The sequence below is a fragment of the Branchiostoma floridae genome, chromosome 13, assembly GCF_000003815.2.
Source record: "Branchiostoma floridae strain S238N-H82 chromosome 13, Bfl_VNyyK, whole genome shotgun sequence".
In the NCBI taxonomy this organism is placed as follows: Eukaryota; Metazoa; Chordata; class Leptocardii; order Amphioxiformes; family Branchiostomatidae; genus Branchiostoma; species Branchiostoma floridae.
This window is the reverse complement of record NC_049991.1, coordinates 21727970-21745544: the sequence shown is the minus strand read 5'-3', so window position 1 is coordinate 21745544 and position 17575 is coordinate 21727970. Positions and strand designations below refer to the sequence as shown.

At 45.0% G+C, this 17575-nt stretch overlaps 1 protein-coding gene across 1 annotated transcript in view; it reads left to right on the top strand.

Moving 5' to 3' along the window:
* The window catches only part of LOC118428664 (DNA-dependent protein kinase catalytic subunit-like), an 86731-nt gene that overhangs the window by 53762 nt on the left and 15394 nt on the right, over positions 1 to 17575 (top strand). The window contains 25 exon segments of the mRNA XM_035838775.1: positions 832 to 1005; positions 1452 to 1547; positions 2860 to 3070; positions 3374 to 3566; positions 3870 to 4085; positions 4419 to 4534; positions 5068 to 5134; positions 5460 to 5524; positions 6643 to 6822; positions 7293 to 7380; positions 7856 to 7979; positions 8742 to 8880; positions 9364 to 9441; positions 9900 to 10136; positions 11193 to 11400; positions 11850 to 11961; positions 12399 to 12552; positions 13257 to 13431; positions 13889 to 14088; positions 14250 to 14372; positions 15727 to 15898; positions 16417 to 16494; positions 16792 to 16869; positions 16924 to 17090; positions 17423 to 17545. Of these exon segments, the coding sequence (XP_035694668.1) occupies positions 832 to 1005; positions 1452 to 1547; positions 2860 to 3070; positions 3374 to 3566; positions 3870 to 4085; positions 4419 to 4534; positions 5068 to 5134; positions 5460 to 5524; positions 6643 to 6822; positions 7293 to 7380; positions 7856 to 7979; positions 8742 to 8880; positions 9364 to 9441; positions 9900 to 10136; positions 11193 to 11400; positions 11850 to 11961; positions 12399 to 12552; positions 13257 to 13431; positions 13889 to 14088; positions 14250 to 14372; positions 15727 to 15898; positions 16417 to 16494; positions 16792 to 16869; positions 16924 to 17090; positions 17423 to 17545 (3574 nt within the window).

Genomic DNA, 17575 nt, shown 5'->3' with positions numbered 1-17575 from the left:
TAGCAAAGGACCAGGCGTTATGACACCATATATACCGAGGAACAAGCGGGTCATTTACCCTATTATCATATAGCCTACCCAAACTGACCCATTTAAGCGACAAACTCCTTTATAAAACATACATCTTTTATTCAGTACATTGAATAAATTTGAACAGTGAATTTGAACAACATAAAACTTGTGCGTGAAATGTCTTTCAGTTCCAAGGCTTGAAATAATAACAAAGTCGATTCATTATGTTACAAACTGTTGCACGCTCCGTATTTCTCCACTCGCCAATTCTCCAGTTTGTAGAGTTCGTTCGAATCAGGCGGTAAATCTCTGCCGGCTTTCCTGAGGCATTCCGGGATCCCTGTGCTTCACAGCTCTTGAGAATCTCGTTCACTACGAACTCAGACATGCAAATGTTTTCTTTGAACAAAGAAACACGCACTACTGATGTTAATAGAGGGAGCCATGCCTGTACTTATTCCCCTATCTCGGCAGATGGACGATTCCTGAATATCTCATTCTGATTGGCCAGCGTCTTGTTTGTCAGTCCTTCTGATTGGTTCAAACTTTCAAAAGTCATTATTGCACATGTGCATTAATTAAACGATTCATGCACGGCTGTTAATGATTTTCCATCTGTTAAGGCATCATAACCAGCATGAAATGGGGCCTTCTGATTGGTCCACGTCCCCTGGCTATATGATAATAGATATTTTTGCATGATTGTCTAATGCTGCATTTTTCCCTGTAGGAATAACTACAGGTTCTTATGCCAAAGATTGTTTACCTCCTGCCATGTGTACTTTTAGTACATGTCTGATATTACATTTTTTCCTGCAGGGATGACGGACTGCAGGCCATCGCACTGCAGATAGTGTATGCCCTGCTGCAGAAGCTGCAGGTAGAAGAGCTACTTTACCTGCTGCCGTCCGTCGCAGCCTTCGCCTCCCACCCCGCCCCCGAGTGCCGCAGGACCATGTACGACATCATGATGTGGATCTATGACAACTACAGGTCAGTAACACAGTAACGTAACAGTAACATAGTAATGTTACAGTAATGTTACAGTAACAGTTCCCACTCCGTCCCGAGTGTCGCAGAACCATGTACGACATCATGATGTGGATCTACGATAAGTAACAGGTCAGTAGTGACAGTAATGTTACAGTAACTGTAATGTTACAGGTACTAGGTCAGTCTTGGCATCAACAGTAGAGTTAATGTTACAGTTACTCAGAGGACACATAGAAACAGTCCCGTCCATTTTACACAGTGTAGTAGCACCCTAATTAATCATTGCTTGCACTGCTGCATTTGTGTCACACTGTATTTCAGTATTGTTGCAAGTCAAACCAATGAATTATTGCTTTGGCAAGCATGGATTTTCAAATAAAGTCATAAAGTTTAGGATGTTTTTTCGATTATCTGTATTGTTGACCTCTGTATGTGTTTTCTAATAGGGAAGAGGCGTCCCAACAGGAGTCTGCAGGTCAGGTCCTCGGGACAGCTAAGGACTGTCTGCTGCAGGGGCTGTCTGACGAGGAGTCTTACCTCAGGTACGTCTTACGTCTTAACGTAACGTCTTACATCTTAACCTGACGTCTTACCTCAGGTACGTCTTACGTCTTAACCTGACGTCTTACATCTTAACCTAACGTCTTACATCTTAGTGTCCTGGGGACGGCTAAGGACTGTCTACTGTAGGGGCTGTCTGACGAGGAGTCTTACCTCAGGTACGTCTTACATCTTAACCTTACGTCTTACATCTTAACCTAACATCTTACATCTTAGTGTCCTGGGGACGGCTAAGGACTGTCTACTGTAGGGGCTGTCTGACGAGGAGTCTTACCTCAGGTACGTCTTACATCTTAACCTAACGTCGTACATCTTAGTGTCCTCGGGACGGCGAAGGACTGTCTGCTGCAGGGGCTGTCTGACGAGGAGTCTTACCTCAGGTGCGTCTTACGTCTTAACCTAAAGTCTTACATCTTAACCTAACGTCTTACATCTTAGTGCCCTGGGGGCGGCTAAGGACTGTCTGCTGCAGGGGCTGTTTGGCAAGGAGTCTTGATGGAGCATTTTACTTTTTGCCACGTTTGAGTCCTATGATTTTTGCACTGGACCCCTTGTAACAGAGCCCCAGTACATACCTCCCCAAATAAACAAGCAAATCACGCTATTGCCAATATTGTATTATCTTAGTTTACTTATAAGAAACAAAGAACTTTTCTTTCAGACTGCTTGTGTAGAACTTCTGGAGCCACGAGACCTGGCTGCCGACAGGAACGTTGGAGCGACTGGTGGCCATGTTGGAGTGCATGCACTCTCCCCGCACGGAGCACCAGTACCTCAGCAAACAAACAAATAAACAAACAAACATCTTTCCCTCCAGGCTGCTTGTACAGAACTTCTGGAACCACAAGACGCGGCTACCGACAGGAACGTTGGAGCGGCTGGTGGCCATGTTGGAATGCATGCACTCTCCCCGCACGGAGCACCAGTACCTTAGCAAACAAACAAATAAACAAGCAAACAAACTTGTGTCTTTCCAGACTCCTTGTGCAGAACTTCTGGAGCCACGAGACCCGGCTACCCAAAGGAACGTTGGAGCGACTGGTAGCCATGTTGGAGTGTATGCACTCACCCCGCACGGAGCACCAGTACCTTAGCAAACAAACAAATAAACAAACAAACAAACAAACATGTTTCATTCCAGACTGCTTGTGCAGAACTTCTGGAGCCACGAGACCCGGCTGCCGACAGGAACGTTGGAGCGACTGGTGGCCATGTTGGAATGTATGCACTCACCCCGCACGGAGCACCAGTACCTCACTAAACAAACAAACAAACAAACATCTTTCCTTCCAGACTGCTTGTGCAGAACTTCTGGAGCCACGAAACCCGGCTGCCGACAGGAACGTTGGAGCGACTGGTGGCCATGTTGGAATGTATGCACTCACCCCGCACGGAGCACCAGTACCTGAGCTACTGCACAAACCTGCTCCTGGAGATGACGTCTCGCAGCCCCGACTTCTCGCGGGAAGTCTTCCAGCATCCGCTCTCCGAGTGCAGGTTTCAGGTCAGGCACTAAACGTGGCTTTCCTTTGTTCATTGTTGTTCAACTTGAATTACGTAGGACACTGATACCAGAAGAGTATAAAGTTTAATATGAGCCTTCTGCAGTAGATTAACTTAAAGTTGCATCTATTGTGACATCATGTTGAACATCATAAAGATGATATGAATTTTGTATCAATAAGAAAACATCTTACTACCTGTCTCTGTTGATGTTGCTACAGGAATCAGCCCTGTTGAGACATCCTCTTTCATGCTGCCTTTCCTGGAAGTAGCATGTTGCCATGTTTGTTTTACCCAAATATAGGATGTTCAGATCGACCATTCCTGGAAGCAGCGGCACGTTGCCATGACGCCTATGTTCGTGGAGACCCAGTCCAGCCATCCGACCTCTTCTCAGTCCCAGGGCCACTCTCTGTCCCAGGGCGGTCAGGAGTCGCTGGGAGGTCAGCTGAGGGCGACACAAGACGTTCTGCAGTTCACAGCCACACAGGCAACAGGTGAGGCATCTGTTTTCTGTCTCAACTTTAAGGCATTGATCATTAAAGCATGCTGCTTCATTTTGTAAGTTCATTTAGATTCTAGCAACTAACCTGAAAACTTAAGGCAGGGATTAAACTTCCTGTTAACAGATACTGTTACCAAACAAAACCATAACGAGGACCAAATTTAACCATGTCCTCAATACTTGGCATACAATAAAAGTCACGAAATCTCACCTGACCGAACATAATACTATGCACAAACTACACTAAAAACAGATTCTCAACATTTGATGGTATAACTGAATCTTTTCTTCTCAGCGGTTCCGAAGAACGCGTACAACTGGCTGACCCAGTCAAGTCTGGACACATTTGCGGACTATTCCGTCCCGCTCGGAACCGAGACCCAGTCATCGCTACTCTTCACCACCGACGCCAGTAAGAAGGCGGCCAAGGCGCGCCGGCTGAAACCGGTCGGCTCCGGGTTTGGGTCGGACCGGCTGAGCGCAGGACGGGACCAGACCGATGGGAGGGCAGGTGAGAAGGACTCAACTTCAGAGGCTCATTTCACGCAGTAGAATCTAGCAGGTGAAAAATGCAGCAAAGAATCTAGAGAATCCAGAAAAAAAACCCACAATAATCCGACCAAGAATTTGGTCACAAACCTGGTCAAGAAACTGGTCAAAATTTCTTTAAATACCTGTTAAGACTTTGGCCAAGAATCCAGTCATGAATTGCGTCAAGAATCTGGCCAAGATTCCAGTCAAGATCCATTCAAGACTATCTGGTCAAGAATCCTGTCTACCATCTTGTCGTGCTGAACTTCATAAGAAGTTTGTAAGATGTAAAATGTGCTTCTTGGTTTCCCAGCTGACGACTCTCAGCAGTCGGAGATCCTGAGGCTGAAGAGGCGTTTCCTGAAGGACCAGGACGTAACCAGGGCCTACCACGCCCGGCGACAGATCAGGGTGCAGAGGATGAGGGAGGTAAGTCAAGGTGCTGACCAATGGTAGCCAAGCATGGGCAAATTTAAAAGCTTCTGACCAATGGCAGCTAAGCAAGGGCAAAGTCAAAAACTTCTGACCAATGGCAGCCAAGCAAGGGCAAATTAAAAAACTTCTGACCAATGTCAGCCAAGCAAGGACAAATTGAAAAACATCTGACCAATGACAGTCAAGCAAGAGCAAATTCAAAAACATCTGACCAATGGCAGATCAAAAACTTGCGACCAATGGCAGCAACTTATTGAAATCTAGCCAAACAAAAACAATTCAAACTTCAATGTCAAAATATTGTCACTTACTTGACTTGCATGCTACTGTAAAGAGTTGCAGCCATAATACACAAGTAGCTGCGGATGACCGTTTATTGCAATTGACAAAAAGAGCTAGTCTAAAGAGAGATTTCCCCAGTCCAATGCACATAGTGCCTGCCTGTCATGACCATTGAAAGACAAATTGCAGTGAGCTAGCTATTTTTAGATTTGCTCAAGGTCACTTTCACTTTTAATCATCCCCAGGAGAGAGTGAAGGAGCAGCGAGCCAAGCGCGGGAACCTGGTGACGTTGTACCGGCAGTACCGAGTAGGAGACCTACCGGACATACAGATCAAATATTCCTACATCATAGCACCTCTACAGGCACTTGCACAGGTGAGAACACTCCTAAGTCCTCTACAGGCACTCGCACAGGTAAGTACCGAGTAGGAGACCTGCCCGACATTCAGATCAAACACTCCTACATCATCGCACCTCTTCAGGCACTCGCACAGGTAAGTACCGTGTAGGAGACCTGCCCGACATACAGATCAAATATTCCTACATCATCGCACCTCTACAGGCACTCGCACAGGTAAGTACACTCCTACATTATAGCACCTCTACAGGCACTCGCACAGGTAAGTACCGAGTAGGAGACCTGCCCGACATTCAGATCAAATACTCCTACATCATCGCTCCTCTACAGGCACTCGCACAGGTAAGTACACTCCTACATTATAGCACCTCTACAGGCACTCGCACAGGTAAGTACACTCCTACATTATAGCACCTCTACAGGCACTCGCACAGGTAAGTACACTCCTACATTATAGCACCTCTACAGGCACTCGCACAGGTAAGTACACTCCTACATCATCGCTCCTCTACAGGCACTCGCACAGGTAAGTACACTCCTACATTATAGCACCTCTACAGGCACTCGCACAGGTAAGTACACTCCTACATTATAGCACCTCTACAGGCACTCGCACAGGTAAGTACACTCCTACATTATAGCACCTCTACAGGCACTCGCACAGGTAAGTACACTCCTACATTATAGCACCTCTACAGGCACTCGCACAGGTGAGAACACTCCTACATCATCGCTCCTCTACAGGCACTCACACAGGTAAGTACCGAGTAGGAGACCTGCCGGACATACAGAACAAATACTCCTACATCATCCACTCACTCACTCACTCACTCACTCACTCACTCACTCACTCACGCACGCACGGCATCCAGTAGCGGACACACAGCGATCTTGAATCACATGTTTCTTGTTCTGCTGCGGGTGAGCTGAACAAAATGTGCCATTATTTCCACTTAGTCTAAACCTTCCCTTTAGTCTAGTACTGGGCTTTTTAAATTATTATAGTATATATATATTTTGTAACGCTAAACAGGATAGTGAAGTGAAGCGATGTTGATCTTAGATATAATAATAATGAATGGTTTTTATTTCGCATCGAGCAACAAACAATAGCATACAATGGCAGCCTTCATTTCTTTGGCTGAATTGCAGTATGCTTTACAAAATGTTACAATTAAACTGAAAAGCAATAGAGGTGCACAATTCCAAACATTATAAAACATAACAATAGTCATTTTTAAAATAAATGTGCATACATCCAAAGCTTATTTATACCTCTAGTACTATGAACTGTTTAGCAAGTTGACAAGGTACTACAGTGTAGTCTTTCTGTACCTAGCAGTTCTGCACTTCTGATGTATGTTGTAAAGTCTGACATCAGTTTAGCCTGCTGGCTGCCTGGTTTGTTGGATACAGGTAGTACAGTTAACATGTTTGTCTTCTGTTGATTCCCACTCCAGAGGGACAGCATGCTGGCGCGGCTCCTGTTCAGCTCCTTGTTCCGGGGCATCTTCCAGGAGATCGAGAACGTGAAGACGGAGCGTGAGACGGAGGAACTGACGGAACAGATCAGCAAGTTCTTAAACACGGCGCTAAGCAACAGCGAGAAGTACTTCCCTCCCTTTATCTCCTCCCTACAGGTGAGCCCACTTCAGATGGATAATGTCTTATCTACAGGAACTGGAATTCATTTGACAGATTTAAATGTCTAGGATTTTTTCCCCGAAATTTTTTCCCCGAAATAGTTCCCGGAATTTTTTTCCTGGAATTTTTCCTGGAACTTTTTGCTAGAATTTTTTTCCTGAAATCTATTTCCTGGAATTTTTTGCTAAATTTTTTTGTCCAGGAAATTTTTCTGGTATATTTCCTGGCATCTATTTCCCAGAATTTTCCCGCCAATTTTTTGTCCAGGAATTTTTTTCTGCCATTTGTGTGCAATTTATTTTACAGCTAATATATACCAACCTGAAATTTGCAGATAAGATTAAATGTGTGATTTCAGGGGCTGTTAGGAATAACTAGGGAACACGCAAACGTGTCCACAATATCTACTGTGGTTCACATGTAGGTTTAGAAGTAAATCTATTTTTGTCTTCCTGTGTGTTTCCAGGAAATTTGTTACCGGGAGCCGAGAAAGCTGAACCCAGATGCGAGCGTGATCCAGCAGACTGGGGTGGTCAGCCTGCAGCAGCCAATAGGTCAGGCTTGGCCATAAGGACTCCGAAGGTCTACCGTTTTACTTAAAATTTGCCTGTAATCTCTTCTTCTGTCTTGCTGCCGCCTGTAATACAAATATCAGTTTGACTGCAGAAACTAAAAATGACTATCAACTTTCCTATGCTTCGCTCTTGTTATTTTCTTGAACCAATAAACCCAAAACATGTGAATGCCTGCCGCCGTATTTCAGGTATAATCTGTTCATTTTCTAATTGGTCCAACATCCGGTTTTTTGGACCAGTCTGGACCGTCAAGAAAAAAACGATTATGTACTGAAACCAACCTCTATATTCTTTATTTATTGGGATCCCTGACACAGGTAGGCAGCAGTAAGCTAGTGTTTACACAACGTTTCCAGGCAGCTCTGTCCAGTATGTTTATACTAGTTTGGATCAAAGATGTTTAAAGTATATTTTAAGACAATATATCTAAGACACCCTCCTCTCCACCTGTCAGGTATTGTCCTCCTTGAGGAGCAGCTGGTTCAGAAGGCAGGTGTGGAGGAGCCAAGGTCCAAGCGAGCGAGGACCTCCAGCACACCTGTGTCAGCTGAGACGGCCACCTGGATAGAGCTGGCCAGGTGGGGGATTTGGATACTTTACTCCTTAAGTCCATTAGCTGAGATACAAGATTTGCAAGCAGCTAATCTTTCTGGACATAAAATGTGTATTAAGACGTACAAACTACATATGCCAAATAGCAATTAGTCAAACAACTGGATATCATTTTGGAAACGGTCAGACATTTCAGCTAGAAAGATCTCTTCAGTGTCACTGATGAAAGATAATGGATGTTATCTGAAACGTTTGTCAGTGACCGTTTCCAAAATCATGTCCAGCTGCTTGGCGTATCTTATTACCTGGATGTCTAACTTTCATCGACATACATTGTTCATAAAAGTCCTGAGAGCTAGTACATCAAACTCATTCTATTAGTAATCAAATTGATTAAATTATATACGTTGGAAGCTCCTGACAAAGCTTAGACTTACAAGCAGATTGAATGCCATAAGGCAAATCATTCCATATAGAGAAATGGACCTATATATATTAAATCTTTTTCATGGCATTAGAGTTTGGTTTCAGTAGTCTTTGTTTTTGTTTATGACATGCCTTGTAACTGTGCTGGTATGTACCAGGCTGTACAAGTCCCTGGGAGACTTTGATGTGACAGTTGTGTAATGTACCCGACTGTTTTGTGTGCCAGATTGTACAAGTCCCTGGGAGACTTTGATGTGACAGTTGTGTAATGTACCTGACTGTTTTGTATGTCAGGCTGTACAAGTCCCTGGGAGACTTTGATGTGACAGTTGTGTAATGTACCTGACTGTTTTGTGTGCCAGGCTGTACAAGTCCATGGGAGACTTTGACGTCTTGCGAGGAATCTTCGGCAGGAAGGTCGGAACCCAGACGATCACCTACGAGGCGCTCGAGGCAGAGGCCAGGGGAGACTTCAAGAAAGCAGTGGAGCTGTACAATCAGGTGGGAACAACTTGTAACGTACATGAGTCATTTTATCCTCTTCTGGGTCGGAGGTTTCTTGGAATGGATTCTTCAAGAGGCATTAGGACAAAGTACCCTCAGGCACTTTCTTCTTGTAAGGGTTTGATATGGTCAGCAGAGTTCCCCAGGTAAATAGAAGTGAGTCAGCCAGGATTTAGTAGACAGGACCAAATGTATGTTCTTAGTAAAAGAATGGAATAAAAGGAAGAGTTCTACTCTACCTGTTGTCTGACGTGTTCGTGAGTTGTAGAGAGACCATACGCTGTATTTCCTAACAGTTTCAAAAGACTACTATGTACCGTCTAATGGCTCATGGGAGGTCATCACGGCCAGATCACCCCCAGGCAGCTTCGCCAGCTCGCTGCAGATAGGTGGAACTGGAGAAGGCTTGCAGTCGCCTGCGCTGCAGCCGAACGATGATGATGATGATACTTATTAGCTGTTTTTGTCCCCCTGTTCCAGGCGATGCAGCAGACCGAGTGGCCTGACCCCCAGCCTCTGTCTGTGGAGGAGGATCTCTGGGACGACTCCAGGCTACAGGTCAGCTGAACTAAATTATGTTAATTAGTGCCATACTTGTTAATCACCGGTAACAAGTCACAAGTTAGAAGTAAGGAAGGCCATGATGTTTGAGTAAAATGAATTACAAACAAGTATAACATGTTGATTCTACAAGTTAAAACAACTTTGTCATTGTTGAAGAGGTTCATAAGTCTATAGAATAACTCTTCATTTAGTGACACCTGAAAACAAATAAAACACGTAGGCCATTTTGTGATCAAGATGTACTGAGCAGACACCAAAAATTTGGAGGTACGCATTTTCAAGTGATTGAAGAAGTTTTCTATTAACTTTGGCATTGGAAACTGAGTAAAAATTCTCAACACATACCTGTTACTGAATGTTGATGGAATGACAAGAACTTGAACCTGTACAAAAGTGCGATAAAAAAAATGTTCACCAGAAACCCACCCCCCCCCCCCCCCCCCTCCCCCCAGTGCTACGACCACCTGACGCAGTGGAAGAACCTTTACGAAGTCTCCACCGTGAACATTGACGACGACTCGCCCCCCGACCTTGACAAGATGTGGGACGACACCTACTTCCAGGAGCACTACCTGCCCTTTGCCCTCAGGTCAAAGTTGAAGCTGCTGCTGGAAGGGGAAATGGACCAATCACTGCTCACCTTTGTGGACAGCGCCATGCAGAAACCTGATAGGAAAGCTTTACTGGAGGTAAACTAAGTGATGTTTGGCTTCGTAGAAGGGAAAAGTGTTCTTTCTTCAGTCTGTTTCTTCTTCTCCAAACAAATAAGGTCAATGACCTGGACTAGATGGATGTCATCACCAGGGTTACAGTAGGTGTTGCAGACACCCTGTGATGTTCAATTACATGATATTAAGTGGAAGGACAGAGATGGCGGGGCTGGTTACCATTTTAAATAAATGTGCTTGGGAAAGAGCTTCAGTAGGTTGCTAGGCTATACATACCATGTTAAGGTAAACATTATCTATGGCATGCAATGTCTTTAGACTGTAACTGTAAGAGTTACTAGTCTATAAGTGGAACTAAGAGTTAATAAGTGTTTTGTATTAGTCCTGTTACTGTGAAGAGCTGGCCATGCTGTACTTGTACCAGGATGACTACGGCCGAGCTAAGTACCACCTGGGCACCTGCACAGACAGCTTGTACCATGCTACATGTTCAACAGAAACATTGTGTTGTGTTCTCCAGTCCCGTTACTGTGAAGAGCTGGTTATGCTGTACCTGTACCAAGACGATATGTTTTTAGAGTGTTATTAGAGTTAGATGATCTTCATTCACGAAGCAATGCAGACAGAGAGAGAGAGTGTAGCTAAGAGTTACATGATTGTGTTGTGTTCTCCAGTCCCGTTACTGTGAAGAGCTGGCCATGCTGTACTTGTACCAGGATGATTACGGCAGAGCTAAGTACCACCTGGGCACCTGCACAGACAGCTTAATACCATGCTACATTTAACCATTGTGTTGTGTTCCCCAGTCCCGATACTGTGAGGAGCTGGCCATGCTCTACCTATACCAGGATGACTACGGCCGAGCTAAGTACCACCTGGGCACCTGCACAGACAGCTTGTACCATTGCCACATGTTCACAAACAGAAACATTGTGTTGTGTTCCCCAGTCCCGTTACTGTGAAGAGCTGGCCATGCTGTACCTGTACCAGGATGACTACGGCAGGGCTAAGTACCACCTGGGAACCTGCACAGATGGCTTGTACCATGCTACATTTAACCATTGTGTTGTATTCCAGTCCCGATACTGTGAGGAGCTGGCCATGCTGTACTTGTACCAGGATGACTACGGCAGGGCTAAGTACCACCTGGGCACCTGTACAGATGGCTTCCTGCAGGAGTGGTCGGGGATGGACCGCCTCATGGCCTCCAGTCGGGCCGCCAAGCTGCAGTCTCTGCAGAAACTCACGGAGATGCAGGAGTTCCTGGAACTCATCTCTAACGACCGTACGTGCCGACATTAACAAACTTCTCCATGCACATTTAGAGGCACCTTGCTACATGTTAATGTGTACACTAAGGAAAAGCAACAAACTTCCTCAATGAACATAGTTACCATAACTAACCAAGACCAACCAACCATTACCCTAGAAAGTCTGTGACCCTAAACTTTCTTATGGTGAGTTAAACTTGGTAACATTGGAATTTCTCTTATTGGTACATACATTTGTAATTGTAATCCCCAAACCACATTACACGATGTTCTTATAAAAAATGTACTTAAAGTTTAAAATTTGTTAATTAAAAAAAAAGTAATATAACCATTATCATTTCCAATTTCCTTTTTATTAGTGTGCAATTTTGTTTTCAATATACTGTCTTTAGTACCTCAACTTAAAACAGTTAATCTACTTATGGCAATAGCATGGCAGACAGGATTCTCTGATTTCCCCCAGGAAATTTTGAGACTCCATGGCAGGTGAACCGGCTGCTGGAGAAGTGGTCCAGCCGTTACCCTGACGACAGGATGGACCCCATCTCCGTGTGGGATGACATCATCGCAAACAGGTGGGCACGGAATTTTGTAGCCTTTATAAGCCTAAGATTGGTAACAATGTTGTATATTCAACTTGACATTTTTGTTTAGAAAATGAGAACTATCAAATATAATTACAGTCAAAAAAGAACAAGAAACAGTCATGCCTTCAAATACCAGAGTTACCAAAATACCATAATATTGTCATTGCTCGAAAAATGCAAAGTTCTGTCTGATTTGGTGCTTGCATGGAAGTTGATGAGATAGCTGCAGCTGCTGTAATTTAGCATCTTATTTAGAACGACAGATTTTTTTGTCTCTTTTCTGGAAATTTTAATAATAATTTGTCACAGAAGTCTCTACCTGTTTTTTTTTCATTTAATTTAGTATGTATGATTATGTAGATTGCATTCTCATATTTTTTTAGATACAATGTACATCCAGGCCACATTTGACCCTTTCTTCACAGATGTCTTTACCTGGACAAACTGAACGACAAGTTTGAGCAGATGGCAACCCGCGGGGTGGTGGACACGGAGGGGGGAGGGGAGCCATTCAGCCAGAGGGTACAGAGGGAGCAGTTCTTACTCAGACTGGTGCTGGTGGACAGCGCACGGGAACAGGTGAGACTGAACTTCTGAACTGGTCCCTACTTAGACTGGCGCTAGCAGACAGTGCACGGGAACAGGTGAGACTGAACTTCTGAACTGGTCCCTACTCAGACTGGTGGACAGCGCACGGGAACAGGTGAGACTGAACGTCTGAACTGGTCCCTGAACAGGTAGACTGAACATCTGAACTGGTCCCTGCTGAGGCTGGTACTGCATGGTGGACTGTGTGCACAAGAACAGGTGAGCCTGAACTTCTGAACTGGTCCCTACTCAGACTGGTGCTGGTGGACAGCACACGGGAACAGGTAAGACTGAACATCTGAACTGGTCCCTGAACAGATAGACTGAACATCTGAACTGGTCCCTACTCAGACTGGTGCTGGTGGACAGCACACAGGAACAGGTGAGCCTGAACTTCTGAATTGGTCCCTACTCAGACTAGTGCTAGCAGACAGCGCACGGGAACAGGTAAGACTGAACTTCTGAACTGGTCCCTACTCAGACTGGTGCACCTACCTTCCTACCTAGTCCCTTGACCTCCAGGTCGTTGGGGGGACAAGGTAGCCATGAAGCATGTAGCATGGAGCTGGTGCACAGGAACAGGTAAGACTGAATATTTGAACTGGTCCCAGCTTTTCAAGCATTAAAGTAGATCATTTTCACAGTGCGCTAACAGTGACTGAATGAACATTTCAACATCTTTTTTTCTCTTCCAGGCCAACTTCCCCGTGGCCCTTAAACACCTGAAGAGCACAGTGAAGGAGTTTACGGAAGACGACCGCCTGCGTCTGAGATGGACCCACTGCTACACACGGCTGCACCAGAGGAAGGCTTCGCTGCTGACGGGCGCTGAGAAACTCAACAACGTGCTCACCACATTCGAGCAGCTGGGTAGGGAATACACACAGACACACACAGACACACACACACACATGGACACACAACACGGATACACACGCACGAATACATACACACACACACACACACACACACACACACACTTCAGATGGGCGCTGAGAACTCAACAATATATATATACTCACCACATTCAAACAACTTGGGAAGGTTTACATTTTTTTTCTATCATGATCACAAAAGAGCACAATTAGAGATGGCAGGCTTTCCTCCCTTTGCCAGAACTACTTTGTGACCCAACAAGCAAAAACAGTACTGTAGCACTGAGGATCACACACACAATGAAACAATATGTTGTGAAATTATCCAATATTTGAATACCAGTATTTTCTTCTGTCAGAAGTTCAGACGCACTCAATAACCAGGTTCTTTGTTGCTTACAATTTTCTTCTCTCACCCTCTGCTAATCACTTGCTAACTTGTCGTTTCCCAGACAAGTTCAGCAGCTGCCGTGTGTTTGAGGAGGACCTGTCCGTTGCTAAGCAGCACCACACCCTGACAAGCCTGTCGTACGAGATCGTGGCCCACGCACTTATACAGGAGGGTGGGACTATCCTGACTGGTCTGAAGGAGGCCAGGCGGGCTCAGCTGCTCACAGCTGCAGGTGTGGCACAGGACACCTCTGTGGAACAGGTGAGTCTAGCATCCACAGGTGTGGTGCAGGACACCTGTGGAACAGGTGAGTCTAGCATCCACAGGTGTGGCACAGGACACCTCTGTAGAACAGGTGAGTCTAGCATCCACAGGTGTGGCACAGGACACCTCTGTGGAACAGGTGAGTCTAGCATCCACAGGTGTGGTGCAGGACACCTGTGGAACAGGTGAGTCTAGCATCCACAGGTGTGGCACAGGACACCTCTGTGGAACAGGTGAGTCTAGCATCCACAGGTGTGGCACAGGACACCTCTGTGGAACAGGTGAGTCTAGCATCCACAGGTGTGGTGCAGGACACCTGTGGAACAGGTGAGTCTAGCATCCACAGGTGTGGTGCAGGACACGTCTGTAGAACAGGTGAGTCGTGAACAGGTGAGTCTAGCATCCACAGGTGTGGCACAGGACACTCTGTGGAACAGGTGAGTGTAGCATCCACAGGTGTGGCACAGGACACCTGTGGAACAGGTGAGTCTTGAAAATCGAACCAGATACCAGTGTGATCTTAACTTGTAGGCTAAGCCTCTTATTATGAATTTTTGCCCCTTGGGCCTAAGTGCTGTCCAGCTTTCTTGCGGAAAAAGCACAGGCTTGTCCTCGATATTGGGATCTAAACATAACACCCTCCGATTTAATTTGGGAATTCCATTATTATTTGGGAGTGACCTCCCAGATCTCAGCAACCGTACACCCAGATGGGCTGATATCGTAAGCTGTAAGTATAAATGATGTAAGAAATACATAGCAGCCAATAACGACCCCCTGGGGATTAATCTAAATTGGCATAACTGTACATAATTATGCATAATTATGCATAATTATGCATAATTATGCATAACTTTTGACGGTTATGCATAATTATGCATAACGTTCCAAGAATTATGCATAATTATCCAGAAGGTTCCAAGGGTTATGCATAACTATGCTTGTTCAAAGGGTTATGCATAAGGGTTCTGATGATTATGCATAATTCTTGGAACCTTATGCATAATTATGCATAACCATTGGAAACTTATGCATAATTATGCATAACCCTCAAAAGTTATGCATAATTATGCATAATTATGCATAATTATGTACAGTCATGCCAATTTAGATTAATCCCCAGGGGTCGTTATTGGCTGCTACGTATTTCTTACATCATTTATACTTACAGCTTACGATATCAGCCCATCTGGGTGTACGGTTGCTGAGATCTGGAAGGTCACTCCCAAATAATAATGGAATTCCCAAATTAAATCGGAGGGTGTTACATTCAAAATTTAATGCATATATGGGAGCTGTGTGTTTTTGCCTGAGTCTAAGATAAATGCAGGAATGCAGTGTTGACAACCGTTAATAATGACTAGGTTGTGTTTACTGTACAATTGTTACTACTGCAGCAGCAATTTTGTGGAGGCTAGACTTACACCTAAGCATTGAGTTGACAGTGACGACTTTAAAAATGTGAAACATGAACAATTTTTCAGCCCTCCTATACTGTTTGTAGAAATCTGACTATTATATGTTTCCGAGTCTGCTACAGAGAGGCCACATCTGCAAATGAAAAACACACCAGTCTCAGCGCCTTCATAATGTCAGCAAAGTTCTAACCACATGTGTATTGAATGTTTCCCCCAGACTATCTCCAGCCTTCTGGAGAGAGGCCACGCCTGTCTGCAGAAGGCTGTGAAGCTGGCCAGCGACGAGGAGAAGGCGCGACACGACGCCAGTCTGGACAAGTCCGGCATCGTGGACGCCTTCATGGCCATGGTCAGCTTCTGCGACAAGATCTTAAGACATCAGGAAGATGGTAAGACTTTTGTTAAAAACACTGGAAGCATCCTCTAATTAAGTCTTAGTCTAAACATTCAAGGAGCCTTCTTTTTGTAATGATCATATCCTTCCTTTTTCTGTCCTCATTTCTAAATGGATTAGATGTTCTAAGATATCCATCGTAGGAGACTCTTTATTTGTCATTGTACAGAGTACTGCTACTTAATATATGTATAGGGTGTGTATATTAAATTTTATGTTCTTGTGGTCCTACTAACAACAGAGTCATACATGCTACAAAACTCTGCAAACATCATACACTCAGCTAGCTGTTTGATGTATGCTGCAGTGGTTTCTAACCTGCAGAATCCCGCAGCTTACAGACTGTGTGGTAACTGCTATGTTACAGACCTGACCTCCATCCCAGACCTGCCTGCTGCAGTGGTCTCTAACCTGCTGCAGGCACTTGCAGAATTCTGCAGCTAACTGTGATAACTGCTGTTTTCTATCCTGCAGAATCCTGCAGCTAACCAATAACTGCCTGCTGTGTTACAGATGAGGAAGGTACAGAGCTGACCTCCATCCCAGGACTGCCCGCTGCAGTGATCTCTAAACTACTGCACGCCCTGCAAGGTTTCTATCCTGCAGCATCCTGAAGCTATACAGTAATAACTGCCTGCTGTGTTACAGATGATGAGGGTACAGAGATCACCTCCATCCCAGGCCTGCCTGTTGCCGTGGTTTCTAACCTGCTGCAAGCTTAAGCCTTGCATGGTTGTGATAACTGCTTTGTTACAGATGATGAGGGTACAGAAATCAGCTCCATCCCATTCATCCCTGCTGCAGTGGTTTCTAACCTGCTGCAGGGGCTGCAGCATTTCTACCCTGCAGAATCCTGCAGCTAACAGTGATAACTATATTTCTTTACAGATGATGAGGGTACAGAGCTGACCTCCATCCCAGGACTGCCCGCTGCAGTGATCTCTAAACTACTGCAGGCCCTGCAAGGTTTCTATCCTGCAGAATCCTGCAGCTAACCAATTACTGCCTGCTGTGTTACAGATGATGAGGGTTCACAGCTGACCTCCATCCCAGGCCTGCCTGTTGCCGTGGTTACCAACCTGCTGCAGGCGCTCCGTCACGACTCCCCCGAGGCACGGCAGCGCTTCCCGCGGCTGCTGCAGCTGGTGGAGCTGTACCCAGACACCATGGACATCTTCATACAGAAGGTCAGGAAGTTGTTATTGCAATAGCGATGATCATCATATACAGGATATTACTGATTTCATGGTATCTGTTTTTTGGTTGTTCTTTGTCTTTCTGTATTCTTTGAGAGTGGGAAAATGACGCATTAGCCTTTAAGTTTTCTTTTTTTGATGTGTTTCTAATAAATTGTTTGAGCCACGAATGTATTGCAATGTATTACTCAGTAAAACCTCCCATTTACCCTGATTCCAAAGGATGTAGGAGTTATAAATAAGTCAATAACATAATTCATTAAGTAATGCATATTAAGTTACATTAACTTCACATTTTGTTCTGTTGTACTTGTTGATCCCAGGTCTCCCAGGTGCCCAGCTGGCTCTGCATTTCCTGGCTTGGCCAGATGGTGGCGCTGCTGGACAAGCCTGAGGCGGTGGCAGTGCACGGCATCCTGACCAGGATAGCGCAGGACTACCCACAGGTGGGAGACTAGAAAAAACTAGACTTAGGT